The sequence below is a fragment of the Fusarium redolens genome, assembly GCF_020744475.1.
Source record: "Fusarium redolens strain MPI-CAGE-AT-0023 chromosome Unknown BKA55scaffold_17, whole genome shotgun sequence".
In the NCBI taxonomy this organism is placed as follows: domain Eukaryota; kingdom Fungi; phylum Ascomycota; class Sordariomycetes; order Hypocreales; family Nectriaceae; genus Fusarium; species Fusarium redolens.
In genome coordinates this window covers 1,014,906-1,042,235 of record NW_025763680.1, presented here as the reverse complement: position 1 = coordinate 1,042,235, position 27,330 = coordinate 1,014,906, and the positions used below count along the sequence as shown (strand labels likewise).

General features: G+C 48.9%; 11 protein-coding genes and 1 non-coding gene across 12 annotated transcripts; 8 read left to right on the top strand and 4 right to left on the bottom strand.

Moving 5' to 3' along the window:
* Window positions 1–382: 382 nt before the first annotated feature.
* BKA55DRAFT_695201 (catalase-like domain-containing protein) lies at window positions 383–2,120 on the top strand (the record flags this gene model as incomplete). Its single annotated transcript, XM_046200131.1, has 5 exons — window positions 383–391; window positions 446–615; window positions 662–1,659; window positions 1,710–1,934; window positions 1,993–2,120. The coding sequence occupies 5 exons, from the start codon at window positions 383–385 to the stop codon at window positions 2,118–2,120; spliced, it is 1,530 nt and encodes a 509-aa protein (XP_046044787.1).
* Window positions 2,121–2,731: 611 nt separating this feature from the next.
* BKA55DRAFT_544205 (uncharacterized protein) lies at window positions 2,732–4,822 on the top strand (the record flags this gene model as incomplete). Its single annotated transcript, XM_046190678.1, has 1 exon — window positions 2,732–4,822. One exon carries the CDS (start codon window positions 2,732–2,734, stop codon window positions 4,820–4,822), a length of 2,091 nt encoding a protein of 696 aa, XP_046044786.1.
* A 157-nt stretch (window positions 4,823–4,979) lies between these two features.
* Window positions 4,980–6,641, bottom strand: BKA55DRAFT_521907 (aquaporin-like protein; the record flags this gene model as incomplete). Its single annotated transcript, XM_046188544.1, has 1 exon — window positions 4,980–6,641. The coding sequence occupies one exon, from the start codon at window positions 6,639–6,641 to the stop codon at window positions 4,980–4,982; it is 1,662 nt and encodes a 553-aa protein (XP_046044785.1).
* Window positions 6,642–8,484: 1,843 nt separating this feature from the next.
* BKA55DRAFT_t271 lies at window positions 8,485–8,556 on the bottom strand. The gene has a single exon. It is a non-coding gene; the product is annotated as a tRNA-Gln (tRNA).
* Window positions 8,557–9,678: 1,122 nt separating this feature from the next.
* Window positions 9,679–10,315, bottom strand: BKA55DRAFT_521803 (P-loop containing nucleoside triphosphate hydrolase protein; the record flags this gene model as incomplete). The annotated part of the gene is made up of 2 exons (XM_046188538.1): window positions 9,679–10,119; window positions 10,181–10,315. The coding sequence occupies 2 exons, from the start codon at window positions 10,313–10,315 to the stop codon at window positions 9,679–9,681; spliced, it is 576 nt and encodes a 191-aa protein (XP_046044784.1).
* Window positions 10,316–13,144: 2,829 nt separating this feature from the next.
* On the top strand, window positions 13,145–14,690 carry BKA55DRAFT_544202 (transmembrane amino acid transporter protein-domain-containing protein; the record flags this gene model as incomplete). The annotated part of the gene is made up of 4 exons (XM_046190677.1): window positions 13,145–13,267; window positions 13,316–13,769; window positions 13,818–14,209; window positions 14,262–14,690. 4 exons carry the CDS (start codon window positions 13,145–13,147, stop codon window positions 14,688–14,690), a joined length of 1,398 nt encoding a protein of 465 aa, XP_046044783.1.
* Window positions 14,691–14,755: 65 nt separating this feature from the next.
* BKA55DRAFT_579796 (uncharacterized protein) lies at window positions 14,756–15,907 on the bottom strand. Its single transcript, XM_046193913.1, has one exon. The coding sequence runs from the start codon at window positions 15,876–15,878 to the stop codon at window positions 14,868–14,870; it is 1,011 nt and encodes a 336-aa protein (XP_046044782.1). The 5' UTR covers window positions 15,879–15,907; the 3' UTR covers window positions 14,756–14,867.
* Window positions 15,908–16,530: 623 nt separating this feature from the next.
* Window positions 16,531–17,934, top strand: BKA55DRAFT_544200 (uncharacterized protein; the record flags this gene model as incomplete). The annotated part of the gene is made up of 2 exons (XM_046190676.1): window positions 16,531–17,062; window positions 17,096–17,934. The coding sequence occupies 2 exons, from the start codon at window positions 16,531–16,533 to the stop codon at window positions 17,932–17,934; spliced, it is 1,371 nt and encodes a 456-aa protein (XP_046044781.1).
* Window positions 17,935–18,397: 463 nt separating this feature from the next.
* Window positions 18,398–19,888, top strand: BKA55DRAFT_544199 (FAD dependent oxidoreductase-domain-containing protein; the record flags this gene model as incomplete). Its single annotated transcript, XM_046190675.1, has 1 exon — window positions 18,398–19,888. The coding sequence occupies one exon, from the start codon at window positions 18,398–18,400 to the stop codon at window positions 19,886–19,888; it is 1,491 nt and encodes a 496-aa protein (XP_046044780.1).
* Window positions 19,889–20,702: 814 nt separating this feature from the next.
* Window positions 20,703–22,575, top strand: BKA55DRAFT_679731 (major facilitator superfamily domain-containing protein). The gene is made up of 2 exons (XM_046198185.1): window positions 20,703–20,835; window positions 20,884–22,575. The coding sequence occupies exons 1-2, from the start codon at window positions 20,814–20,816 to the stop codon at window positions 22,440–22,442; spliced, it is 1,581 nt and encodes a 526-aa protein (XP_046044779.1). The 5' UTR covers window positions 20,703–20,813; the 3' UTR covers window positions 22,443–22,575.
* A 1,075-nt stretch (window positions 22,576–23,650) lies between these two features.
* On the top strand, window positions 23,651–25,688 carry BKA55DRAFT_579791 (uncharacterized protein). Its single transcript, XM_046193912.1, has 3 exons — window positions 23,651–24,122; window positions 24,169–25,247; window positions 25,310–25,688. The coding sequence occupies exons 1-2, from the start codon at window positions 23,827–23,829 to the stop codon at window positions 25,202–25,204; spliced, it is 1,332 nt and encodes a 443-aa protein (XP_046044778.1). The 5' UTR covers window positions 23,651–23,826; the 3' UTR covers window positions 25,205–25,247; window positions 25,310–25,688.
* Window positions 25,689–25,832: 144 nt separating this feature from the next.
* BKA55DRAFT_579787 (uncharacterized protein) lies at window positions 25,833–27,110 on the top strand. Its single transcript, XM_046193911.1, has one exon. The coding sequence runs from the start codon at window positions 25,962–25,964 to the stop codon at window positions 26,952–26,954; it is 993 nt and encodes a 330-aa protein (XP_046044777.1). The 5' UTR covers window positions 25,833–25,961; the 3' UTR covers window positions 26,955–27,110.
* The last annotated feature ends 220 nt before the right edge of the window (window positions 27,111–27,330 follow it).

Below are 27,330 nucleotides of genomic sequence, written 5' to 3'. Positions count from 1 at the left end.
CTCTATCAATTGCAAGTCCGGTCGCAGCTTCGGTGTTACTCCCAATACCAGAAGTGAATGGCTTGGTATTCTCTGTACCATTCGGTAAAATCGTCAAGCTTAGGCGGTCTCTCAAGTTCAACCCGCTCACTCCCTGCAATGCAACCCAGCACCGCAGCAGAAAGTCCGTCATTTCAGACAAACAGAGCAAGAACCGTTGAAAGAAGTTTCTAGGTGCTCACAATGGAGTCATCAGAGGCCATCTATGACGCCTTAGACTCATGTCGCAGGTTGATAATAATCACGTCACAATTCGACAATGGAGCTGGCGTCTCGGATATAAGGACAGCGTCCGGCATTTCAACGACCAATCGACACCGAAACATTTGTCAGTGAAGGAAAAATGTCCGAAGTGAGTATCAATTGTTTTGGGGGTCTATTCGCTTCGTATGGCTGACAATGCTAGTCAAATGAAGCTCCCGTTTATACCCTCGCTGAGGGCAAGCCGGTCGAGGACCCAACCTCCTCCGTCGTGCTTCGTGGACCAAAGGTTCGAGGAGGCGGGCTTGCGTTGCTGGCGGATACGCAATTGATTGAGACTCTGGCTCATTTCCCCCGTGAGCGTATCCCAGAGCGGTATGTCTTCCCAAGTCCTTTACCTCAACCTGACTAACGATATCAGCGTTGTTCATGCCAAAGCTGCTGGAGCATGGGGCTACTTTGAGTGCACCCATGATATCACAGACTGGTGTTCAGCAGCACCTTTCCGCCGAATTGGCAAGCAAACTCAAGTCCTTGCCCGTCTATCCACTGTAGCTGGCGAAAAGGGATCTTCTGACACCCTCCGCGACATCAGAGGCTTCGCCCTCAAGATGAAGACCGAGGAAGGAAACTGGGATTTTGTCGGGAACGACTTACCCGTTTTCTTCATCCGTGACCCAGCAAAGTTTCCTTCGTTGAACAGATCTCATAAACGTCACCCGCAGACTGCCGTCGCTGATGCGAGTATGTTTTGGGATTTTCACAACAACAATCAAGAAGGCGCTCATTGCCTTATGCAATTGTTCGGACCTCGTGGTGTACCGGAGTCTCTTAGGAACGTGAATGGTTTTGGAAACCACACGTTCAAGTTTGGAAAACCTGAGGATGGATCTTTCAAGTATGTCAAGATCCACTTCAAGCCTGATGCTGGCATCAAGAATCTTTCACAAGAGGATGCTGTTCGTCTGGCAGGTGAAGAGCCGGATTATCATGTCAAGGATATGTACAACTCTATTGAGCGGGGTGACTATCCGACGTGGACTATGTATCTTCAGGTCATGGACCCCAAAGAGGCTGAGACTTACAAGTGGAACATCTTCGACATCACCAAGATCTGGCCGCACAAGGATTACCCTCTGATTCCAGTTGGAAAGCTTGTTCTGAACAAGAACCCGGAGAATCACTTCCATGATATCGAGCAGGCTGCTTTTTCACCTTCGACTTTGATCCCTGGTATTGCTCCCTCAGCTGATATCATGCTCCATGCGAGAATGTTCAGTTATCCTGATGCTGCACGATATCGTGTAGGACCCAATTATCAGCAACTTCCATGCAATCGACCTTTAGATGCATACTCACCCTATCAGAGAGACGGGCCGATGCGCCTTGACGGGAACTATGGTTCTGACCCCGATTACGGTATGTGATGTGTTTAACAAAAGCCTGGAAGAAGATGCTAACAAATACAGTCCGTTCCTCGTTCCGCAAGATCAAAAGCGGTCCCGCCGACGTGGCACACAGCGAATGGGTTGGCAGAGTCCAAGCCTACTCCTCCGACGTGGAAGAAGAAGATTGGGAACAGCCGCGTGATCTATGGAAGATCTTCAAGGATAGCGGCGATGATGAAGTCTTTCTCAATAACCTATCTAGCCATGTCAACAAGGCGCTTCCAGAGGTTCAAGAGGAAACAGTTCGTAAGTTGCAACCTCCATGGCACAAGGATTTGGTGGAACTGGGCTAACAGTGTGACAGGCATGTGGGCAAATGTTGATGAGGAGATCTCGAAGAGGCTTGAGGAGAAGTTGAAGAAGTTGACTGGCGATTTTGACCATTCGAAGGCGCCACCCAGTCAGACTGTGCTGGCATCGAGGCGCAAGTGATGCGTCTGAGAAAAGGAATACTACCCAAATAGGACAAGAATGCCTTGGTGATATAGAGTGAATATAACGCGCTGAGGCTATGGTATGGCGTTGTTTCATGGGGCACGTTTCTCTTACGGAGACCGAGCTGCTCCTCTTTTCTCAAGTCGCACAAAGTGTCGTAATATGCTGTACTATAAGCAGTTGGGCGTATTTCACGGAGATAACAATGCGTGCTGGGGGTTAACAGCCTTGCTCACCGTTCTGTGTAACCCATACGCCCTAAGAATAGATGCACTAATCTTTGCCGAAGATGGTTCCTTGGTCAATACCCGATTAACGGACCATGTTACTGCTGTGTTTCATGACATGCCATGATTATAGTTCCGTCACTCTCGTATTCATCTGCATGTCAGATCAAAAAGCGCCGAAGCTGAGCTATCTGTCGAGTTAGGCATACAGTCCGTACGTATCAGCCTGACCTGACTTTCTAAAAGCCACGATACGTAGACAACAGCTCACCAAGATGTAATTTAAAATTCTATCCTAGTGCTCATCCCAGCCGCACAGCGGTTTAAGGTCCATGTAGATCTTTACCCTCAGTTCTGCAACCAGATTGAGTACCATTCAAAATGGAGAATGATGTCTCTCGTCCTTCAGAGTCTGTCCAGAGAATGGACGTCACGTCGGCATCAACTTGGTCTCCGTCCAAGAACAGCTCCTTGCAGCATTCCCCATTACTTCACTCTTCATCCCCTCCAGCCTGGCAGGGCACGACAACCAGCGAGACTAGCTTTCTGAGTCCCCATCAAGAACCCAACCAAAGGATTACAGCTATAGAGTCTCACTACTCCTCAACTTGGTCGAACATTCTGAAGAGCAGATGGCTGATGGTCGCCTGTCTGGTCTTTGGCATTGCAGCTGCTGTTGGTCATGATACACTCAATAATCATCTCTTTGGTAAAGAAGCCAAGAATCAAATCTGGTGGCTTCGTCTCGGGCAGTCTCTTGCCTTTGTTTCGAAAGCAAACTCTGCCATTGCAATCTCACTGGCCTATGAGCAGATAACTTGGAGATCAGTGGGCCAGAGGAGCTTCTCCGTACGGGCCATCGACTCCTTGTTTGGCGCAGCACATAACGCTATTGAACTTCTCAATGTCGAAGCTTGGAAGAAGTCATGGTTTGTCATGCTTCTCGCTCTTTACATGTGGATATCGCCGCTCGTGGTGATCTTCACTTCGGCGACTCTCAGCGTCGTCAGGCATGAGAATACTGCATGCTATTCCGTCCGGACCCTCAACTTCTCCCACGAACCAAAGAAGAAGTGGACTCACAGAAGACGTGCAGATGGCGATGAGATAATGGAAGGTGCTAGACTATCATGGTACAACGATACTTTGCCGGATGAGGATGGCCCAGATGTCTTTGACTTTTGGATCAGTCCGAGTGCATACCTCAAAGAGATCGCATCCAGAGTTCTTACTGGAGGACAGGCACTTCAAAGAGACGATGTAGCTGATGAAATCTGCGGGAAAGGGTGGGATTGTTCAACGATTATCCACTTCACCGGTCCGGGTTACAAGTGTGAACAACTCGGCAAGGGTACTAACTCGACCCTCGAACAGTTCAACGGTAGGGATGCCCCGTTCAATATGAGCAGGATGATTCCTGAGGGTTGGAATACTTACTATTCAATTGCCGACGAGGGAGACTACGCTGAACGCCAGATCGAGCATGAGAAATACTACGGTCGACCATTGCAAACACTTCCGTTTCCTAAGAATCTTGGTGCTTTCAGAACAGAGCCGATTATCTGGTTGGGCTACGTTACTGTCGACGACGTACTGGTCAAACACGCTGAAAATAGCAGCCAAAAAGGATGGGACACAGACTTCACACCCGTTATTTCGGCTTGCGAGCACTGGCAGGTCAACTATACAGTAAGCCTTACATACACGAGGGGATTCCAGTCGTACAACGTTACCAATCGGGAGTATCTGCGCAAAGTCATCAACACGACATACGTGGACGACTCAGCTGACGACGGAACGTTGGACAAGACTGTCGCGGAACCACAAGAAAATTACGTGCTTCCCAAAGATTGGAGGAATTATCAACGCATTGCAGCGTATCACTCGCTAGGGCTAAAGTTACGAGAATTACTGCATGGAGGCTTGTCGCTTCCCGATAAAGGAAAGAGTACTGAGATCATGACTTCGAAGTTAGTTGGGCGGCATGAGTTTCTTCCTGTTCCTGATTTTGAGGATCAGATTCGACGATTGTACGAGAATTTACTTATTTCGCTGTTGTCGGATACACAGTTACTTATCGTAGCGTGGGCTGCAAATCCGGATGAACCGTCTGGGACGAGACCGGGAACGAACGGGACGGAGTACCCTTGCATCAGAAGGACGACGGCGGGATACTTCTTTTATCAGAGAAAGATTCTTGTTACTGTGTATGCTGTTTCGTTTGTTATTGTTGCTGTTGGCGTGGCGTATGGGATGAAGGCTATGAGGCAAGATGGAGTTGAAGAGTTGCGGGAGGTCACATTCTCGTCGATTGCAGTCGCGACAAAAGGCGTGAACCTGAAGGGTCATGGAAGAGATGACAAAATCAAGGCTTGGTTGGTCGAGGATGAGCATGAGGGCAGAGTGTATGAGTTCAGGAATGAGGAAGACACGCAACGAAAGAGCAGTGCTGGTGCCACGGCGAGTGCCTGAAATTGGGTACTTCTGTCACTCGCATACACCAAAGTTCAGTTGTTTGCAAGCAAGATCTAATAAATGCTGGATAAAAGGACGAACCAGCGGACCGAAGTGGAGATTCCATACGATGGCAGTTGGTGGTGATGAATAATGGTATAAATCTATAGCTAGTCTAATCTTTTAACAACTTATTCACCCTGCTCTTAATCTCCTTATTAAACCGAAAGTTAATCGGACTCTCACTCCCAACAAACACAAACCCATCATACAGCGCACATCCCACCATAGACCCTATCAACGTCGCTGCCCAAGGCCCGTAAAACCACCATCCGCTATGAAACACATTTGACCCGCGATACCCAACCGCATACGCAACTACCCGCGGTCCAAAATCGGAGGCAGGGTTCAACGCAGATCCAATATTGTAGCCGAGGGTGAACTTGAGAGTAGTGACCAGAAAGCCGAGTACCAAAGCATGCATTCCAGCGCCCGGCGGGTTGTTCTGATCATCACCCAGTGCAAAGACAGCGATCATCATGATGGCACTGCCGACGACTTGGTTGAAGAATGCGGACTGGAGGGATACCCATTCTCGAGGTGTTGAGAAGAAAGTCTTTGACATCCCGTCCATCTCAGGGTCGACGTAGTGGATTGAGTCAGCGTAAATGCCATACGCCAAAGCCCCGGCGACAATGCTAGCGATGAATTGGGCGACGATGTAAATGAAACACTGCCGCCATGGAAAGCCACGGAATAATGACAGCGAGATAGAAATGGTCGGGTTCATGTGCGCGCCTGAGACGCCGCCGCCGAGGTAAATGCCAAACATCCATGCGAAGCCCCACGCCCAACAAGAAGTCTCGTAGGTACCATAAGGCTGGGACTGTTTTGCCGAGAGATTCACAGACAGAGTGCCAGTGAGACCTAAGAAGATCGCAACAGAAGTGGCAAGGAATTCAGCAAGTGGTTCAGGATGTTTGGCTCGTATCCTAGCCCACCAATTCCTCATCTCATTCGGATCAGTCTCACCAGCTTCAACCTCTGGCCTCTCCTGTTGACCCAAAGGTTCGCCATCAATCTTGTAATCTGGCTGATTGTTACTTTGCTGATGAGAAGCAACTCTCGACGCAGGGTCGTGATGTGATGGTGTTGCTGCGGGTGTTGCTTCACTGGGGATGTAGTCAAATACCGGCTGACCTGCATCATTGCGCTTCTCATTATGTGCAACGCCAGCTGCTGTAGTTCGACTCTGCTGGTTCTGCATGTCGCGTGATGCGATACTGGTTTGAGTATGCATTCGGTGTGGTTGGCCTGAAGCGGTACGTGAAGCGTAGCCTGCTGGTGTATCTTCCGATTCCTCTTTGACTATGGCCATTTCCTCATCAACTTTTCCATCCGGTCCGATCGGTTTCACCACCTTGCGACGAACGCGGTGGGGAAGAGGTTTTCCGAGACTGAAAATGGGTTTCTTGCCTGCCTCGCCGAACCAAGGGTTCTCTTCATAGTAGCCCTCTTCAGCAGGGGCATATGTATGATATTGAGATGCATGTTGTTGTGCTGTAGGGCGAGCTATACTGTGGCCACTGGACATTCTCGTAAAGCGCCGTGAGCTAGCTGGCCGCTTGCTCATTCGCGACATGAAGCTGGAAGGTAGTCCATGAAGTCCACGCCGTCTTGAGTGGGTTGACTTTGCATGGTCGATATGTCCTGTTTCTCGGTCCGAGATGGTGCTGGGAATTCTGCTTGCAACATTCCCAAGATGCACCTGGCCCGGTGTTGAAGGGGTCGTGGGTTTCGAAAAATAATCATGATTCTGTTCCTGATGTCCAGCCATTGTAAACGCTCAAATTCAGCAGATTCTTGCTCATTCCCACTGTAAAACCTGGATTCAGAACTTTTATATGATTCAGGTACATATAAACCAACCCTTATAATAATGACGTTTATCCTCCACTTTAACGTCAACCGGAGGTTTCTCTCCAAGTGTGGACTCATCAGCCTCAAACTTTCGCCGCTAAAATCTCTTAATTATGGGCCTGTCAACCGCTTAAACTGGGCCGCGATCTCAAGATCAAGATTGTTGCCCCTTTGAGGGTGTGATGTTCCTGAAACTTTCCCTTTGTAGAGGGCAGTTGGCCGAATGAGGTGCTCGATGCTACGTATTCCATGACTCTTCCTTGGAGGCAAGGATGAAAATTCGGGTTGTCCCTGATCACAATTCTTTGGTTGCTTCAAAGGGGAGAAGAGATAAGGGTATTTGTGGATCGTTTCATCGCCTTGTTGCGTGTTTCTGTTGGGTTCTCGGGAATATTCCTGCTTCCTACGCTTGGCTTCTCACCGCATGCTATAGGTAGTCTTGGCGGTATGGATCATAATAGCAAGCGTTTTAAGATATTGAGTCATGAGGAGATATTTGTTTGAGAAAATATCATGGTCTCCAATCTTGGAAACCTCGATACATATACACGCCAGCCCATATCAAGTCTCATACCGAGGCGGCTATCTTGCTGCATCAGATCAACATGAAAACACCTGAAGCCCATAAATGTGAAAGAAGCAGGAATTGAAAGATAATAAGCTTTGGGCACCTAGAAGAGGCTCCCTGTACGTGGAGAATTGTCAAGGTAATACGGTTCGAAGTGTTGTATTCTTGGCCCTTCACATAAGTTTGTGAAATGGAAATTTGAATAATTGCCGCCGTCACGGTAACTCATTTCTTCGGCTAGACCTCTTTTATCGATTTGATGAACTGTTAACAGTAGGGGTCGTTGTTTAGGAGATCGTTTTGTACAAGGGAGCTTCGAAGTACATAGAACATCTGCAGTCAATTATGTCCTTCTTGTCTTGGTACTCGTTTCTTAGACAAGTAACTGTGATAAGGTTAAAAGGTTAAGGGGTTAAAAGAAGCTTTAGCCGCAACACAAAGGTAAAGAAAACATATCTTAGACAACTAACAAATCGAGATTTGGTAGCAACTCTTCCAGTTTGCAGGAGTTATAAGGGCTGAAGCACTGAGAGGAGAACTGACCCAGCGTTGTTCTTTATCCTCAGTGCCTAACACTGACAAAGTTCTCCAAGAACAATGAAGAAATCAAAGAAGCCTCAACAGCCAAGGTCTATTCGACACAAAATCTCAATATCATTAGAAGCAATGGACAGCTTCCATGTATTACTGCATGTGAATGGTCTAGAGTGCCTAAGTCAAGCGTTCTCAGCTCGCCGACGCATGTTCATCGTGGGGTTCGCAAGAACATGCTTGATTGAGTTCTTCACAGGGTAAGATCTAGACAAACCTGTTACTAAAAGCTGTTGGTGTCTTTGTGGTAGTCCATATTGGAACCCTGTGAATTCCTTGTTCTCTTTATTCTTGATCCTCTGTATTCTTGATCTCCTGAAGCTTGTCCTTACATCAGACTCTAAGTACCCAAACTCCAGGTATCTGTTTCGTCTGCATATCCTCGCCTGCACTAGCGTCTTTTTTTTCTTTTCCTTGCATTCATCATTATTGTCGACTTCATATTGCTCACAAGCACAGAATGGCGATCCTGCGAAATCATGCTGGGGCTTTTCAATACTTCACATCACGGGTCGAAAACACCGAGATCATCTCAATGGAACATGTCATGACAACAAAAATGAAGAACAAAAAGGGGCACGATGGTGAAGTGCAAAAGGAAAGGTCTCGGAGGGAGTCGAACCCTCGCTGGCGGAATCAGAATCCGCAGTCATAACCGTTAGACCACGAAACCTGTGTTCTAATTGGTGCAAGTTATTGGCAAAATTTTGATTTGTCAGCGTTGCGCGGACCTGACAGCGCGCCTTGACTGATCTCCCTGCACACTGTAGACACCATCTCGGCTGCAAACATCTCGCTGGTGCCGTTGTTGAGATGCGGTTACCAGCTCAGCCCTTTGGCGGCACACTCGCCATAATTGGTGGCTTTTCTCACGCTTGAGCAGTTACACTGTTGTTCCGGTGTGAAAGTTTGAGGTCTACATCACTACGGGGTGGAGTACCAGAGATAAGCGTTGTTTTGGCGGCGTCGTTACTGTGCTAGAGGACCGAGTGGGCTGGTGTTGAGGTGCGCGACAGCCCTGGTAGCTGTTTCTGCCACTGAATATAAGCTGTAACCAAACAACAACTATCACATACGACCAAAGGTAGTGGAAAATACGGGATCCCGTCCGCTCTCCCATAGTCAAGCCACTAACCGGCGGATTAGTAGTTGGGTCGGTGACGACCAGCGAATCCCCGCTGTTGTATGTTTTTGCCCATCTTCAATTGGCCTCTGTAACATACCACGCTTGATTCATCCATCGCAAAGTACGAGCTACCACGCTTAGTTCATCCATCGGATAACATACTTTGCGATGGATGAATCAAGCGTGGTATGTTACAAAGGTCGATTGAAAATCTTTTAGATGAGTTGAAGGAAGAAGGATGACCCGGCATTGTTATTTATTTTTGGTTATCGAGGGAAGTGGTGGTTGAGAAATGAGGTGAGACACGGTCATTTTGGTGGTGGTTGATTCGCGTTGCAGGATGAGGCTATGAGATTAATTTGACGGCGATCTGAGTTTCGATAGGATGCTGCCATTGTGCAACCAACTGGCAGAAAGTCCAAAAGCTTATTATGACCTCGTTTATTAATTGCAATTCGGAGGTACATCAGACGCGGCGGTTAACTGAGTCGCTGATATAGTCTTGTGCAGGTGTCTTGCAAATATTCAGATCCTTGATGAGGCTGCAACTGCAAAGCCTGAGACTCCCAAACCCATAAGTAATTTCAAGTCGCACCCAGAACCTTTTCGCTGCTATTTAGAATCTAACAGGTTTTCAATTTTTCTCAAGCCATTGTCTCCATAATCCGATCACTCAGGATCATCATCCAACAACTCCCTAACCCTTCCCAACGCTTCCCTCTGAACATCCTCAACCGACTGATCAACACTAACAATCAAAACATCCTTCTCATCATCCGCCGGTCTCTCCAACACCTCAAACTGACTATGCACAAGAGCAGGTCCCGCAAAATGGCCCTTCCTCGCAGCAGCCCGCTTCGTGAGCACTTCCTCCGGCGCATCAAGATGTAAGAAGTGAACTCGCAAATCACCAGCTTTGTCAGATCCTTCACGCAGAATATCGCGGTATTGACGCTTGAGTGCGGAGCAGGTGACTACGAGATGTTCTGTTCCTGGGCCGATGGGATGGTGGGTGGCGTGTTCATGCAGAGCTTGGAGCCAGCCGTAGCGATCTTGGTCGGTGAGGGGTTGGCCGTGGCTCATTTTCTCGATGTTGGTTTTTGGATGGAACTATGAGGCTGTTAGTGAGCTTCTAGAGAGAAAGGAGGTGACATACATCATCGCCTTCAACGAATTTGAGATCGAGTTTCTCTGCTATGAACTTGGCGACAGAGGTCTTGCCTGATGCTGTCGGGCCTGAGACGAAGAGGATCCATCGATGGCCTTTAGGGACGGGCTTGACTTCTGGTTTCTTTAGGTCACTCATATTATGTATCTCCTGCCGACGAGAAATGGTCCAATGTTAAGCAAGATGTTTCTATTGCAATGTCACGTATGCTGGAGAGCAAGTATGGCGTTGAACTGACTTGACGTCATAGTGATCTCCAGCTTTGTGAAGGGACCATCAATTCGTTACGCATGACCTCCAATTTTCACTTTCGATGAGCTTCCATAGAAAACCTACTATACAGATCAAACTGCAGTAATGTAGTTAATTGGACCATGTTCGTCTTCGTGCAAGAAACGTAGGGTAGGATGACCATACTCAATCATCCTCGTCCTGCTTCCTTGATTGACACTGTCATCACGGGCCATCAATGGATCCGGATTACTCATTTCCAATCTCCATAATTCTCTGACCTTTTCCCAGTCTTTGGTACGGGGCCCGAGATACCCGAAAGGATACCGCCATCAATCCACGACCCTGAAGGAGCATCACCATGCGCCAAGTTGTACGTGCATCTGAGCAGCATTAGCAGTTGAAACAAGCTTATCGACGCGACGATACTGCGAAACAACCATTTCCATCCTTCCACGCGTAATCTCAGCCAACGCTGAAATGCTCCAGCCGCGCTTCTGGGGGGATTGTTGAAGCTCAAGCACATCTCGCCTGTTTCTGCAATCCGAGATAACCAATTGATAGCACCGTTTCAGGTCAGATTCTAGACGATTGATAACAACCGCCCATATCCTTGTCCTTCATGGAGAAAAAAGGAGCGTTGACATTTCTGGGTCACGGACGCAAGTGGAGAAGTGAAATCGGCCCATTTTGCTAGCATATTTATTATCATGGACGTAAAAACTACGGACAAGAGTCTAGATCCTTGGCTTCATTTATCTGATTACCAATGCTTCGAGGGATTTATCACTCCAGACAATAACAAGTGTTGGCCTCTGCGTTGTATACGAATGGACGGGATGGGTAATTGCCTGTTTAAGCACGGCCAAGAGCTGGATCAGCCTTATGGTCTGGGCATGCGATTGGATGGGTAATTTCCTGCCATAACACGGCGTTTATCTCCGTCAACCCGTTCAAACCCTTCGTGTTGCTCGGTGTGCAAAGCCTATCGTTCCAAGAGAAATGAGTCCTGCCGATCATTTTCCACGCAAAACTCAGTATCAACTACGAATGCAACCACCAGCCATGTGAACAGCAACAAAACAGAAACATTCACTGCTGATCAATTCCACGTGTCTCTTCTTCTCTAGGGTACCGTCCGACATCGTCATCAATCGCGCCCTTGCATGTGGCGCGCCCTGCCACGGCGGGCATTTCCCGAACCAATAACAAAAGCAAAGTTGTTCTAGAAGACCAGCTAGCGCCGCTTGAGAAAATTTCTGGAAGGGGAAAAATCTCGACATGTGTGGCTGCGGACCCGAGGTTGCAGGCTCGGTAAGACCGACATCATGCGACGGAGAATACGGGACACTTCAGTTGGTAGCAGACTTTTCTGTGTTAGGTAGGTCGTTTGCTTTGGTGAGGCAATAACCTGGGTTTAAGGGGCGATCCTTTTAGTTCACTTCTAATACAAGCTTAACCTGTACGTGGCCTAGCCACATTTTACTTCTCAGTTTCACGATTCAAGCTTCATCAAGATCCAAGAAATGTAATGTACTCCGTAGTGATCTGAAGATCTTGGCCGTCACGACGTGTCGCATGGAGACCAACTCCATATTCCCCATGGGGGCTGTTTATCATTGACAATCGCCAAGAAAACATGTGGTCAACGTTATTATGTATCAAGTGGTTTCTTTTACGTACAAACACCGCTGGGTCTAGAAGTGCGTGCGTTATGGGTGACTCCACTGGTAAGGGGATGGGAAACATGTGGTGATGGTTAGGTGTTCATAGCTTTTATGGGTTACTCAAGGATGGCGAGATAAACATGAACTGAGCTTTATTCATGGGTTGAGAAGGAGGAGAGATAATGTTGTAATTCTTGTTGGTAGTGATACTGATTATCGTGATGATGATGATCCCTTCTGCGGCCGTAAGAATTGGACTCGAGTGAACGAGTCTCGGGCCGACCGCAGCCTCAAGTGGAGACGGCGTCAAGTGCCGAAATCTGCAAAATCTCCCATGTCAAGCCGAGCCCAGCAGCAGCGGATATGGCGTCAAAACTTGGAGTAAGCTGAGCCTTCTCCGCACCAAGCTTTTCACTCTTCTACCAAAACTTGGGGAAAAATCACCTTACACTGCCATCATACCACAACCACGGTTCTCCCTCTGTCTGTTACGTACAAAAAAACATCCCTTGCCACCCGGGGCCCCGAGATTTCACCCCAGGAACAAACAGTCCTTGTCTTACTGGAGATTGTGAAGGTTAGTTGGAGTCGCGAGTTGGAGCGAGAATAGCCGCGAGCTGAATTGGAGAAGCGGAACCGCTAACCTGACTTTGTCTAGGGCGTGTTTACGAAAGGGGAAAAGTGTGGACAAACTCTGCAGAAAAATTTGATGAGGGACGGTATTTCTCGGCTCAGACTGTAAAAGATTCAATGATTGACCCGTTCGAGATAAGCTACAAACTCGGCCCGCTCAGATATTCTGCCCCCATGGGGCCTTTTCATTGCACTCTGGACCGCGACAAACTCCTATCTCTTACGTATCCACAGGATCCATAAACGGAGATGCGAGTCAGTTTGGGGTAGAGCAGATCAAAGTTCCAACGAAACTCTTTTACGTAGTTGAGTGGGAACATACCCCAGATGAGATGGGTTCAAATATATAAGCGTGCCCCAGACTCTCCAGTTCTTGGGTTCCTTTTCTTGTCTATCCATCTTTGTGTTTATCTTGTGAAAGGGAAGAACTGCAATCATGAGCCATTACGATTCGGAGAATCAGGCCCCTGAGCCTACTAAGCATCACGGTGAAGACAATGCTGTCACCAACGATGCTGTCTTTGGAACAATCACCGAAGATGGTCCCAACTACCGAAACGTACGTCTTCTCCACCTCCAACTCATCAAACGTAGCTAATGAGAGCAGGTTGGTTGGCTCGGAACTTCAGTTCTGATGATGAAGTCCCAAATCGGCCTCGGCGTCCTCTCAATCCCCGCCTCTTTCGACGCCCTCGGTCTCATCCCCGGCATCATCTGCATGCTGTGCATCGCCGTAATCACAACATGGTCAGACTACATCGTCGGAAGGTTCAAGCAGCGACACCCTGAGGTCTACGGCATCGATGACGCAGCTGGGCTTGTGTTTGGACGCTTTGGACGCGAGTTTTATGGTATTTCGTACTCGCTTCTTACGATTTGCATTGCGGGTTCTGCTATGCTTGGTATCTCGATTGCTTTGAACAGTTTGAGTATGCATGGTACTTGTACCGCGGTCTTTGTGGCTGTTGCGTGTGTTGTGGCTTTTGTTACCGCTTCGATTCGAACGCTTGATAAAGTCAGTTGGCTTGCTTGGGTTGGTCTCGTCACCCTCGTCACATCTAGTAAGTCCCATCATCACAAACCCAGCGAACATGTCTAACGAAATACAGTCTTTGTAGTCACCATCGCCGTTGGTGTTCAGGACCGCCCCGATCTCGCCCCCAAGGACGGCGTCTGGAAGTCCGACTACAAGCTCTTCAACACCCCTACCTTCGCTGAAGCTATGTCCGCCATCGCTGCTTTCATTTTCGCCTACTGTGGAACTCCTGTCTTCTTCCCTATCGCTGCTGAGATGCGAGAGCCCAAGCACTACAAGAAGGCTTTGATCCTTTGCCAGAGCGTCGTCACTGTCGTTTACGTCGTTGTCGGCATTGTTGTGTACTACTACTGCGGTACCTATGTTGCTTCTCCTGCTCTCGGATCTGCTGGAAAGACTATCAAGAAGGTCGCCTACGGTCTGGCTCTTCCTGGTCTGATCGTCTCTGCTACCCTCTACACTCACGTAAGTTGATCTATCTCATTGTGCTATTGCAATCAGTACTAACACTATGAAGGTTCCCGCCAAGTACGCCTTCGTCCGCTTGCTCCGAGGCTCCAAGCACCTCACTGACAACTCCCTCACCCACTGGGCCGTCTGGCTCAGCTGCACCTTCGGCATGGCCATCATCGCCTACGTCATCGCCTCCGGCATCCCCGTCTTCGGCGGTCTCGTCTCCCTCGTCGGCGCCCTTCTCGGAACCCTTCAGTGCATGCAGCTCTTTGGCTGCCTCTGGCTCTACGACCACTGGGCTGAGGGCAAGGACAAGTCACAGCGCACTACCAAGTGGACCATGATGGTTGGCTGGTGTGGCTTTGTTATTGTTCTTGGTACCTTCCTCATGATCGGTGGTACTTATGGTTCTATCAAGGGTATTATCGACTCTTATAACGTGAGCGGTGGTTCTGCTGCTTGGTCTTGTGCCGATAACTCCAACTCTTCTTAGAGGGTAGAGGCAGGATAGATGTTTAGATGTGATTATAGATGATTTATAGATGTTAAATGCAAGCGTTGATTGAGTTCAAACAATGGTCAGCCGCGTCTCGTGAACACATGAACAGTCTTTGCAACGTCACTCTCAATGTTGCAGAGATCAGCCACTACCCCTTTACGGAGGAACCACTCACAGCTTCTCCTTTAATGAACTCACTCTCCACTCCCCCTTCAGATCTCGCTCAATTCTCTCAAATACCCCTGGTCCCTGCTTCCCCAAACCTGTCCCCACCGCCACAGCATAAGCTCCAACACTCCTCATCCTTCGATAACCGTCCCCATCACGTACTCCACCAACACCGATGATCTTTATATGACTCAGTTCTGGGACTTGATCGAGCATCTTTCTCAACGTTGACACGTTGCCGAGTGCAAGGGGGTGGAGAGGTGGACCGGCCATGCCACCAACACCAGTACCTGGTAATTGAGGATCCATATGCTTGTTGTTTTCAAGAATGAGGCACGACCCAAGAGTGTTGGTAGCAGTGATGAAACTCAGGGACGATGCAGCTGGTAGCAAGGTCTCAATCAAAGTCGCAAACTGCCCAAGGTGCGTATACGGTGGCGTCTTGATACCAACGGGCAAAGACGGATTCTTCGGAAGCAGATCCAGATACTTCTTGAGAGCACCACCCCCATACGCAGGCGGCGGAGCTCCTGGGATATTTGGACAGCTCAAGTTGACCTCCATGGCCAAAGGGAAAGCAAGGATCTTCGATGCAGCCTCAATGCGCGCATAGCTCTCTTGTATGTCTTCAGGTGATCCCGTAACACTGACAATAAATGTCTTTCGCAACTCAGGAAGGCGGCGGGCAATCTCTGCTAGGAAACCGAGGTATCCATCCAGCGTTATTGGACTGTAACCAAGATTGTTCAGGCTCGCTGAAGCACTTTCTGTGTGGCCCTTCGGCGGAGTCTGGTTAGAAGAAGTGCCTTTATCAGGACTTGAGGAGGAAGCGTTGAAGAAAAGGTATTGGTGTTGCTCATGCTGGTGATTGAAGCCATTGATAAGTGACGTGCGGGTCGTGATAGCGCCTGTAGAGGTGGAAGAGGCGATCGCCAAAAGATCGTTGATATCAGTGGCCCATGGGGTTGCCGAGTTCAGTAAAGGCGGGTCGATGTTTAACTGAGGCGGCGCCATTGTTGCGGCTTGTTATCTGGAAGCAGTCGAGGAATGAAGTTGAAGATGAGGGGCTGGAGATTGGAGTTGGTGGTGATAAGAATCGTATTATGTAATCAACAAGCAGGCGGGTGGCTCTCGGGTGCTCTCATCAAAGTCTGGTCTAAACATGAGAATCATGGTATGAGTTTACACTTGTGTCATAAAAGTTTAGGCTAAGTACAGGATAGGCCTCTGGCTTGTTATTCACTAAACCTAGCCAAGGACGAACGGAATCATTCTTCCTGCTGTTGCACTGTTCACTATCATCTTGCTGTCTACTTTGAACAGCCTGTTCGCTCAGAGAATTGGAACAAAGTACCTATGTCAGTGTTCCTGTTACGATTTACCACGCGAATCTTTCACTAGTCCTTTGAAGTCTCTTTGTTCAGCCACCATCCGCTGAGTATTACGGTGGCGAACATCCGAACAGATCTCAATACATAACCGTATTATCCGGCGAATATGCTTCACGCAGATCACTATCCGCGTTGTCATCCTATATAAGGCCATCCTTGCGACTCTCCCAGAGATCTTTCCGAATCAACAGCATCCGTCAACTTATCACAATCCTACTCCACACGAACAATCACATCAGAATTACAGAAACATCTCCTCTTCGAAATCAACAACCATGTCGCACTCTTTCGAGATAGACGGAAATTCTCCCCTTCTCTTTCTCCCTGACCATCTTCTCATTTCATTTCTGAACAAGGCCTCTTTCGATGGAGCCGATATTGAAGAGATCGTGAAGGAAATCCTCGGCACTCGTGCATTGTTCCTTTCGGAACCACGTCGTGAACCCGAGATCCTGGAAAGCGTACTTCGCAAGGGTCGGCTCCCTTTCACACTAAAAGGTTACTTCAAGTTTGGTTTCCAGCCTTGTTTCCAATGGATTCCTACGCAGAGTCGAGATCACAACCGTGGCGAACAGTCTGTCATTGTCGGTTTTACGGAGCGATATAAGTCTGAAGAAGACACGAGAGATGCTCTGAATATCTTGAAGTTATTTCTGCAGCAGACACCCTACGTTATTGGGGCTTCAGCTTCTGATCCGTCTCCACGACCCCCTGTCGACCACTTGGTTGAATGGATAAAATGGACCGCAGATGCATGGTTTGCTGATGAGTTCCGAGATGGCATCTGTGGCTTGATTGAGATGCTGTGTAAGAGGGGCGATGTCATTGATCTTTATTAAGATCGCTTTGGGTCCCAAGGTCATCCAGAGACAGGACCCGACAATGCAGTCGAGCTTGCAATGCAATCGTATTGCCCCAGCTCTCTCCTTAAGAACTCTCTAATGTATCGACCTGCTGGCGAAGGGCCACTAACAGCTAGGAGCAAACTCTGGAGACGTTTCGGTTCTGATCTGCCTCGAGGAACGCATCGCGCTGTTTCAAACATGGAGTGGATAGTCGCTGGTATTCACACCCAGTTCTACAGCCGAAAGTTTGGTCCTTTCAGGGGTTATGGCGAGAGGCTCAAGGGTTTTGATTATCCTGATGGTATTGCTGAGGTCTACAAGATCAAGGCCTGCTTGTTGTCGAACGACTACTGTACCGACGAGACTGAAAGGGAGGCCCTAAACAATCTTACTCAGGCGATCACCAAGGCCCAGGAGATGATGCCATTCACTGGTCGTCTTCACCATACTGAGCAGAGTGAGAATGAAGGGTTGTTCATGCTTTTCAGTGCTGTATCAGGCCTCGCTTCCGATGCTTACAAAATGGAATGTGAGAAGCTGACTGAGGAGTTTGGCCCACGACGCCATCAATTCATCATCAATGATCGATTTGATCCTCGAGTTGAATGGATGAAGTATACGGCCGACATCAAAATTCCCGAGTTGCAGAGTGAACCTGGAAAGAAGTTTCGCGATGAGGCCCTCGACATCTGGCGACGCCTGATCATTGAGCGCGGCGACAGCCGTCGATGGTGGGAGATTTCGGAACAGGATAAGTGGTTCGTCCCTACTGAAGAGGTCAAGTCTGCTCTCAGAGACGCGACTCCATCTGCTGCTGATGCTATGGGTCTGTAGAGTGTTTGAGCGTTGGGTTGTTTGAGGAGAGTTTTGGTGTTTTCGCGCATTCCTGTAGCAAGCGCGGGACGCTTTGCAGTCGGGAGTCTGGAATCTATCGAGATCTAGTTGAATAAAAAGGTAAGTGCATGAACCCGTTCTTTGAATCGTACCATTGTGAGGGAAATAAGATAGTGACCGTGATACTAACGTTGCAACAACCAGGATATGAACCCCGCACAGCACCCGCCGATCCCACTCAAAGTCGGGGAACCTTGATCATATCCTTCCTGATTGAGTATACGGAACCGACGCTTATCGGCCGGTCATGTTTCTCCATGATTGTTGAGCGAATCTCGGTGCGGCTCTACAATTGAAGTCCGGATCCTTCTCGTTACACTGACTCTGTATAAAAGATCGACATTTTACCAGCTCGCTTTTTCCCTCTCCCAAGCCTCTCATACTGTCAAGTCAATCATCGATCATGAGGTCCTCTTTGTCTCAGGTGGCGACAGCCAGCGTCCTTCTGGCCTCGGGTGTCAAATCTCTCGCCGTGCAACCTCACGCCCTACGGAGCGAGACGCCTGATGAGTCCCCTGCTCTCAAGATTCCCGGACTGCCTCTGCCAAACGCGACAAGGTCTTACTGGCAAGATCCTCCTCACCGCATCGCCAACCTCCGCACTACCAAGGATCTGCCGACCGAGAAGACCTTTGATTATATCATCATCGGGTCCGGTATCTCAGGTGCAGCTACAGCGCACAAGCTGTTGGATCGCGACTCAAGTCTATCAATCCTGATGATCGAAGCGCGCACCGCAGCTTCAGGCGCGACGGGTCGTAACGGAGGTCATTGCAAGCCCGGTGACTACAATGGTGTGAAGGCTTGGGTCGAGACATACGGCGAGGATGATGCTCTTCGAATTGCCAACATGGAGCAAGATTGTGTCAACGACGTGCGCGACTTTGTCCGCTCACACAACGTTTCAAGCGACTTCACAGACGTCGAGACCGCTAGTCTGTACTGGACTGATGATTCGTTCAAGACGGCCGTTGAGTCAATTGAGTTTCAGCATGAGCTTGAGAAGCGCAGGCCCAATGACGTTCCCAAGAACAAGAGGACTATTTGGAAGGGTCAGGATGCGCGTGACTACTGGGGATGGCCTGAGATCGTGGGAGCTGTGACCTTCAAGGCTCATACTCAGAATCCATACCATACCGTTTGTGCGATGCTTGAGTACAGTCTTGAGAAAGGTCTCAATCTGCAGACAAACACCATGGCGCTGAGTCTCAACCAGCTCGGCAAGAAGACCAAGGCTGGAGCAAGATGGGAAGTCAAGACGAATCGTGGCACCGTCAAGAGCAAGCACGTCGTACTCGCTACCAATGGCTTCACTCCTGCTCTTCATCCCGGCATCGCCAGCACCAACTTCACCATGCCCGTCCGCAACCAAGTCTCCGCCGTCACACCCTCCGCCAACACGACCGACAACAAAGTCTTCCGACGAAGCAACAGCGTTCCCGATCTCCACAGTGGAAACGTTTACATCGCGGCTCAACCCCCAGGCGCCAAGGACGCAGGTAGTGTTGTAATCGGCGGCTCAACCCAAATGTCACCCACGCGTGAACGCTACATCACCGACGATACCGCCATCAACGAGCAAATCGCCTACGTTCTTCATGGTGCAGCACGTACAGTCTATGGGTATGAGAACTGGGGCGGTTCGACCAAGGTTATCCAGGATTGGACGGGTATTGTGTGCGAGACACCTGATGGGTTCCCCTTGGTCGGTGAAGTTCCGGCTGAGGATGGATTATGGGCTATTGTTTGTATGAACGGGCATGGCATGGCGTGGGCTTATAGGAGTGCTGAGGCGCTTGTTGATATGATGACTGAGGGAAAGACGCCGAAGTGGTTTCCTGGGCAGTTCAAGGCACAACGGGCCTGGGAGGGTCAGAGTAACGAGGAGCTGTAAGATTTCCAAATTCAGAGTAATCAGTTAAACTTTGCAAAATCTTCCTCATTCAAGGACGTGAGCGAACTGAAGTCGTGGGCTCCGTGTTGAGACAGGCCAGTGGTTGTTGTGGCCCTAAGATACTTGTTAGTATTAACTCTTGTGGGACCCTTCCTCCTCGAGTATGTGAAGTTGCGATGCTTCTGGTAGCACTGCGTTCGAGATACTTGTCTCTTGACACAATTGAGTGAGAGATGGGCCCATGGTGTTGTCTTGTGCCATTATTGTAGGTAAGTCCAAGGAGGCACTTTTCAGGAAAGATCGGGAGCCGATCGATAAAGTATTGGAGTATCTAATAGTGCTCGACATTTTGATAACAGATATGGACTCCACAGAAAGTGTGTGGAGTCGTGGACCGGTCTAAGAGGTTGATGTCGGGCGTTGGAATTGATTGCTACGGCTCCCGGGTGGTCGAGAACGTAGGCAATGGTGACAAGGCAAGGTGACGCTGAAACAGAAAGGAGTCATCTTACCAGATTTCCGCATCGGCCCTTGAAACCACAAGTTAGCGATATTGGTAGATACACTTTGGGGCTTGATGACTCACCGGGTTCATGTTGATGATCTTTGGTAGCATTGGTCAGTAGCATCCCGTTTATAAACTCAAAACTGATTTCTCAGCTTTGTCAAAATCGGATATACAAAATCTGACATATTTCCGACGCTAATCACGATAATCTCCCATCTCGGATCTGAAATCTGCATTAATAATGGTAAAAATGCTGTTGTGGAGATCTGACTTGGCCGGTTCCATCTTTATTGGCTCGGAAGTACGGATCTTCGGATATACGTAATCTTTCGGACTTGTTCGCCGCTGTTTATATACAATCTCGTCATCCCTTGATAATGAAGTTCTGAACATATCAGGCTCTGAACATTATCCAAAATGGTGACTGAAAGCGAAAAAGGTGAGTTAACGCGTTGTTTGTGCTGGGGATTGGGGCTAACTGGTGCAGAACAAGGCTTTATGCCTGATCCCGAAAGGGACGCGCCGTCTGATATCAACACGCTCACAGGCCCAGATGAGGAAGCCATCTCAAGAACAAAGACCAACGTCTCAATAGCTGAAACCTTCTCGCTCCCTCGTGAGATACTCTTTGTTGCGATTATCTGCATGGCGCAATTCATGACACAAGCCGCTCTCGGAAACTGTCTCAACATCATCCATATCATCGGCGACTCATTCAACCTCACTAATCCCGCGGAGCTAAGCTGGCTCATCGCCGGGTTCAGTCTCACGGTCGGAACGTTCATCCTCTTCTCCGGTCGTCTTGGCGATATCTTCGGATACAAGCGCCTCTTTCTCATCGGTTTCGTCTGGTTCGCTGTTTGGTCCATGATTTGCGGCCTTGCAAACTACTCCAACCATGTTCTGTTCATCTTTGCCCGAGTGTTCCAGGGCATTGGGCCTGCGCTTGTTATGCCGAACGGTCTCGCTATCCTGGGAGCTTCGTACAAACCTGGTGGTAGAAAGGCTGTTGCGTTTGCGCTGTTTGGAGCTTGTGCGCCTGGTGGTTGTGTTTTTGGAGCTTTGTTCGCTGGACTTTTTGTTCATGGGGATCCTGCTTGGTGGCCTTGGACTTACTACTCCTTCGCCCTTGGACTGGCGTTCATTGCGCTCATGGCGTACTTCATCATTCCGGACCCGCCTCACAAGTTGTCGTCTGCCGATATGAGCTGGCGAGATATCCTTGGCCAGCTTGACCTTCTTGGTGCCACGACCGGTATCACTGCACTGGTCCTCTTCAACTTTGCCTGGAACCAAGCCCCCATCGATGGCTGGGACAAACCCTGGGTATTCGTCCTTCTTATCGTTGGGGTACTCCTCATCCCCGTTTTCTTCTACGTTGAATTGCGCGTCGCTTCGCATCCTCTCATTCCCTTTGATGCTCTGACCAGCGATGTTGCCTATATTCTCGGATGTATTGTCTGTGGCTGGGCTACCTTTGGTATCTGGGTGTACTACACTTGGCAATTCTTCCAGATGCTTCGTGGAGCATCACCACTTCTTACGAGTGCTTGGATGAGCCCCGTTGCTGTCTCCGGAGCCTGCGCTGCATTGATTACTGCATGGCTTCTTCATGTGTCGCATCCTGCTTTGGTCATGCTGCTCGCTCTCACAGCCTTCACGACTGGCACTATCCTGATGATGACAGCCCCCGTCGAGCAGTCTTACTGGTACCAGTCTTTCTTCGGCCTTATCATCATGACGTTTGGCATGGACATGTCGTTCCCGGCTGCGACGCTGATTCTCTCTAATTCTGTCAAGAGAGAGCATCAAGGTATTGCAGCAAGCTTGGTTAGCACCATAGTCAACTACAGTATCAGTTTGGGTCTTGGATTCGCTGCTACAGTGGAGGTTAACGTTACAAACGGTGGAGAGTCAAAGCATGAGTTGTTGATTGGTTATCGATCGGCTTTCTACATGGCCGTTGGCTCCGCCGGGCTGGGACTCGGTATCAGTATTATCTACTTCCTCAAGACGAAGTGGTATCAGAGGAAGGCGAAGCAATGAACAGGGAAGTTATAGAATGGCGGTTTCATGGAATCATGTTTGCGGGAGGGAAATTTGATAGATTATGACTTTATAGACACGGCCTACAGCCTCATGATAGAATTTAAGTTACCGATAAGAATTTGATCTGGCGCGAGTATCTTGACGTTCTTGGGACTGAAATTCCCACTGCAGAAGAAAAAGTCCAAAGATTATGTCGATGGAACCTTGGAGGCTTTGGAGTAGCAGAGCTGGGCGGTGCGCAATATGATAGAAGATGATGCCTCGACTGAGCTTGCAAACTTCAACATGAGGCCTGGGCAGCTTGAACATCCATCAGACGAACCGTGAGTCACCATGTCCAAGTGTTGACAGGGCCACATAGTTCTGTTGTTCATGGGAGTCTGGCTGATCTCGCTATGTCGCGTCACTGTTTCAAACTTCAGTAGCTGCAACTGGTATGTTCCAGTGCCATGAGCCCTGCAAAGGCGGCGCATTCTATTTCGTCCACCTCAATGACAAATGTCGACCCGAACATCACATTGCCTCTTTGAATCACAGACCATGAGTAGTTCTCCCGCGCCCGACCGCGTGTCAGTTTGACTTCCCGCTTACCCTCCAATGCCACTGAAGCAGCCCTCTAAGCCCTGCTGACTGGTGTCGTCATAGGGCTGATGGACTCCCGAATGCGAAGTGGACCTCGGAAAGCGAGCCAATCGTAAAATTCTCGATCGCCAGCCGTTGATGGCTGCGGAATCTATCGACGCTAGAATAAAATCCCCTGAACCTTTTGCGAGTGCGATTATCAAGTGCGTAATGCATTCCTCCGAATTCTATTCCCATTTCATGCGTTTTGTCATTTCGCTGGTGATTCAGACACAGCGCTCATGTTCGCATCGCCAGTGTGAATGTTGAAGGGCAGTGGGGTAGCAGTCCCCAGACTGACAAAAGATATGACTGGCTGTAGCTAGAAATATAGAAGAATTTGTACAAATGTAAGATGAATCACATAAAAACTTGGAGGAAGTAAGAGATAGAATAGCAGCAATGATTCAATCTCCTCTTGATCTTAATCTTATCACAGGTTGTTCTCTATTGATCGCAGAGTCAAGCTTTCATTTGAGAACCACTAAACCCCATTTGGCAATCAACTCGCATCCGAGTGCGAAGACACTGTCACTAACTTAGCGTCATTTCAAAAAGACTGCAGCCTCAAATCAATGCGAGATACGAGATGCGCCAGTGGAACAATAGTATATATATCTGTATCCCAGTCGCTTCGAAAAATTCATTTCATCACTAAAGCATTCAATCAACTACCATTTCATACAAACAAACATCATCTTTACTCTCATCCCTCAGCAACACGATCCCCTTAGTACCCAAGGACCAAAACAACCAAAACATGCCTGCTCAGCGCTTCAAGGCAATCATCGTCGGAGGTGGTCCAGTTGGCCTCACAGCTGCTCATGCTCTATCCCGCGCAAACATTGACTTCATTCTTCTTGAACGTCGCTCAAGCGCTGTCATCGACGCTGGCTCCAACCTCGTCCTCAACCCCATGGGTCTTCGCGCTCTTGATCAACTCGGTCTCGCAGCTCCTCTTGAACAAGTCAGCTCCCCTCTTGGTCTGATCAGCCGTCAAGATCACCAGGGGCGCGACATTGGCGACGCGTACTGGTTCATTCTGTTTAACAAACTGTGAGTTCACCCCTTATTTTGACGAACTCTCGACTGACAGATTAAGCTTGGGAACTTTTCCCCGTGTTGTCAGCCGTCATGACCTCACCAAAGTACTCTACGACTCCTTCACTCCCCTCCAGAAGAGCCAGATCCTCACCGACAAGAAAGTCGCCGACATCATCCCCAGCGAAACCGGCGTCAAAGTCTCCTGTGACGACGGAACATCTTATGAGGGTTCCATCGTCATCGGAGCAGATGGCGCTCACAGCTATGTCCGAAACAAGATGCGAAACCTTGCTGAAAATGCCGACTCTGATGAGATCAATGACGAAAAGCCCTTCCTGACCACATTTCGAGCTCTCTGGCTCCGCATGCCTACCAAGTTCGCGGGTATCGAGCCTGGCACTACCTGTGAGACTCACGGTCCTGGTGCAGCGACACAGCTCTTTGCGGGTGAAGATTCTTCGGTGATGGGCCTTTATGAGAAGTTGGATGCGCCTACTCGCGATCGGGTGCGATACACCGAGAAGGATCAAATCGATCTTGTTGAGCGATGGGGACACATTCCTCTGGTGCCCGGAGGCAGACTCACCCTCAAGGAGGCCTTCGAAGCTCGCACACAGTCTGGTCTTGTCAGTCTCGAAGAAGGTGTCGTCAACCACTGGAGCTGGGGCGGTCGTGTCGTTCTCGCAGGCGACTCAGCACACAAGTTCACCCCCAGCACAGGGGCAGGCTGCAACAATGGCCTCATCGACGTCGTTGCACTGGTCAACCAGCTGTACGCCCTTCGCCAGCAAACACCTTCCCCAACTCACGCTCAACTCGCGACCGCCTTTCAGTCGTACCAAACTTCACGCATGGATGCCGTTGTCGAAGCTTGCCGGGGCTCGGGTCAAGCCACTTCCAGTGCCACTTGGCAGACTGGCGTGTTCAAGTTCATTGACAAGCACATCATTGGCATCACTGCCATACAAAACATGCTGTTTGGTCTGGGTGCTCCCAAGATGGCGCAGTCGCCTAAGTTGACGTTCATCAAGGGGCCGGAGAGACATGTTGGCAAGATTGCTTGGACAGAGCCGCAGGAAAACAAGGTTTATTGAGGGGGTTTGGACACAAGAATGGTTTCTTTGACTTGTACTTGTACTTTTTTTTTTTACATAATTTAGCGAGGGGTGCTAGACGGTAGACTTCATGATCAATCTCACATCTTCAATGGAATGCAACGACCGTTTCGAGTGACGAATGTGACAACTTGATATGCCCAGCAAGAGGAACTGGAGCCGCAGGTCTAACCCCCCCTGGCGACTTGAATTCTCAAGCTGTCAAGGTAGAAGTCCCTTGGCTCAAGGTCTCGTCATCTGCGACTTGCAATCGTGTCTGGGTACTGCTTGTCAGCCGCGTCCATGCGTCGTCGAATGTTGTCGAATGATAGAGAGTGAGATACTGATTAGCATTGACACAGATGCGTCATAAAAAAAGAATCAAAATTTGCCAACGGCGCACACCAACGTTGACGAACAGAGATGGAAGTGGCTTATTGAAGTCAACGCATCCAATAACGTCGTTGAGCTTGGCAGATTGATAATCTAATTCAGTTAAGACAGTAACAGATTCTACGCTATCGGCACGTTGAGATGACGAGATTTGTTAGTGTTATAGCGCGCTTGAAAGCCCCGCAAACGTCATCGGCACAACCGAGCTGACAAATTTCATGACGATGACAAATGAGTGACAGTGGGATACCACCAAATAAAAGACGGAGTTTTTACGCAGATATCCGAATTCAATTACCGATAATTGGTTATAATAAAAAGCCGTTGCCAATTCAATTTCCCCATCTTCAAATCCCAAACCCGCATGTCACGACTTCTCAGAACAAGACCAATTCTGAAACCGCTCTTCAACCCCGCTCAACTCAGACCTTTTCACCTTACAACCACCAAAATGACAACCGGACTATTCAACTACATCGATCCGACATCGAGTCTCGATGATAACGGAAACAGAGTCAAGCCTTGGGCTAAAGTCGATGTTGATCAAACTTCTTTTGAGCGCAGCCAGCACAAGCGCGACGTCGTGGATATTCGCAACGCCGCTAGCATAACCAGTTTCGGTGTAGATGTTTCTGGCTTCGATGTCTTCAAGTCTCCTGCCAAAGAAACCGAGTTCACTGATGATGCGGCTGTAAGGAATGGATACTACGGCGAAGTTGAAGCGCTGCTCAAAGAGAGGATTCCTGAGATTAAGAAGGTTGTCATTTTCGATCATACTATTCGCAGAAGGGAGAAGTCGAGTCCGAGACAGCCTGTGCAGCAAGTCCATGTTGATCAAACCCCCGGCGCAGCTGAAGCTCGTGTGAGACGACACACCGATCCTTCAGAGACGGAAGAGCTTCTCAAGGGAAGATACCAAATCATCAACGTCTGGCGACCCATCGGCCATCCCGCCACAGACTTTCCCCTCGCAGTCGTCGACTGGCGCACAACCAAGCCTGAAGACATGATCAAAGTCGATCTTCTGTACCCCAAGCGCGACGACAACGACGACGATGATCGTGGAAAGGAAGTCCTCCCCGATGCTTCGACACTTCGATCAACGGAGGGCTATCAAATCAAGGGCGAGACATATTCTGTTGCGCCGAATGATGAGCACAAGTTTTACTACGCTAAGGATATGACGCCTGAGGAGGTCATGTTGATCAAGTGCTTTGATTCAAAGAGCGAGGTTCATGAGGGTGGTCAGCATGGGTTGGCGGGATATACGCCTCATACTGCGTTTGTTGATCCTGCTACGCCAGCGGACGCGAAGGGACGACAAAGTATTGAGGTTAGATGCTTGGTGTTTTACTAGAAATGCCCGGAGATGAGATATTTTCGGACTTACATAGCGTTATGAGTTGATAAAGGAGAATTTACTTGCTATTCGTGAGAATCAAAGTTTGTTCAGTTTGTAAACCTTACCAACTTTCCAGCAAGATAGATTAAGTTAACCCTTCAAGTAACCAACAGCCATTTTCATTTCCACTTAATTGGTATTATATGTCTGCCGAAAAATTCGTTCAATTTTCCCTTTCTTCAACTCGGCCTTGTTGGTGAGAGTACCCAAAAGTCTGGTTGTCTGTAACTTCCGCACTGGCTTCTTGTTCTCCAGGTGAGTCACCTCACTGTCCATAAAACACTACCGCCGTTACCGTGGGTCCTGCCACTGCAGTTGCACAACCATTACA

Bases quoted from the DNA above. Each gene is read 5' to 3' on its own strand.
- BKA55DRAFT_679731 (XM_046198185.1), top strand. From the start codon at position 20,814: ATGGTGACTGAAAGCGAAAAAG. The intron at 20,836-20,883 runs GTGAGTTAACGC...TAACTGGTGCAG, and splicing joins GGTGACTGAAAGCGAAAAAG to AACAAGGCTTTATGCCTGAT.
- BKA55DRAFT_579787 (XM_046193911.1), top strand. From the start codon at position 25,962: ATGTCACGACTTCTCAGAACAAGACCAATTCTGAAACCGCTCTTCAAC.
- BKA55DRAFT_579796 (XM_046193913.1), bottom strand. From the start codon at position 15,878: ATGGCGCCGCCTCAGTTAAACATCGACCCGCCTTTACTGAACTCGGCA.
- BKA55DRAFT_579791 (XM_046193912.1), top strand. From the start codon at position 23,827: ATGCCTGCTCAGCGCTTCAAGGCAATCATCGTCGGAGGTGGTCCAGTT. The intron at 24,123-24,168 runs GTGAGTTCACCC...TGACAGATTAAG, and splicing joins TTCATTCTGTTTAACAAACT to CTTGGGAACTTTTCCCCGTG.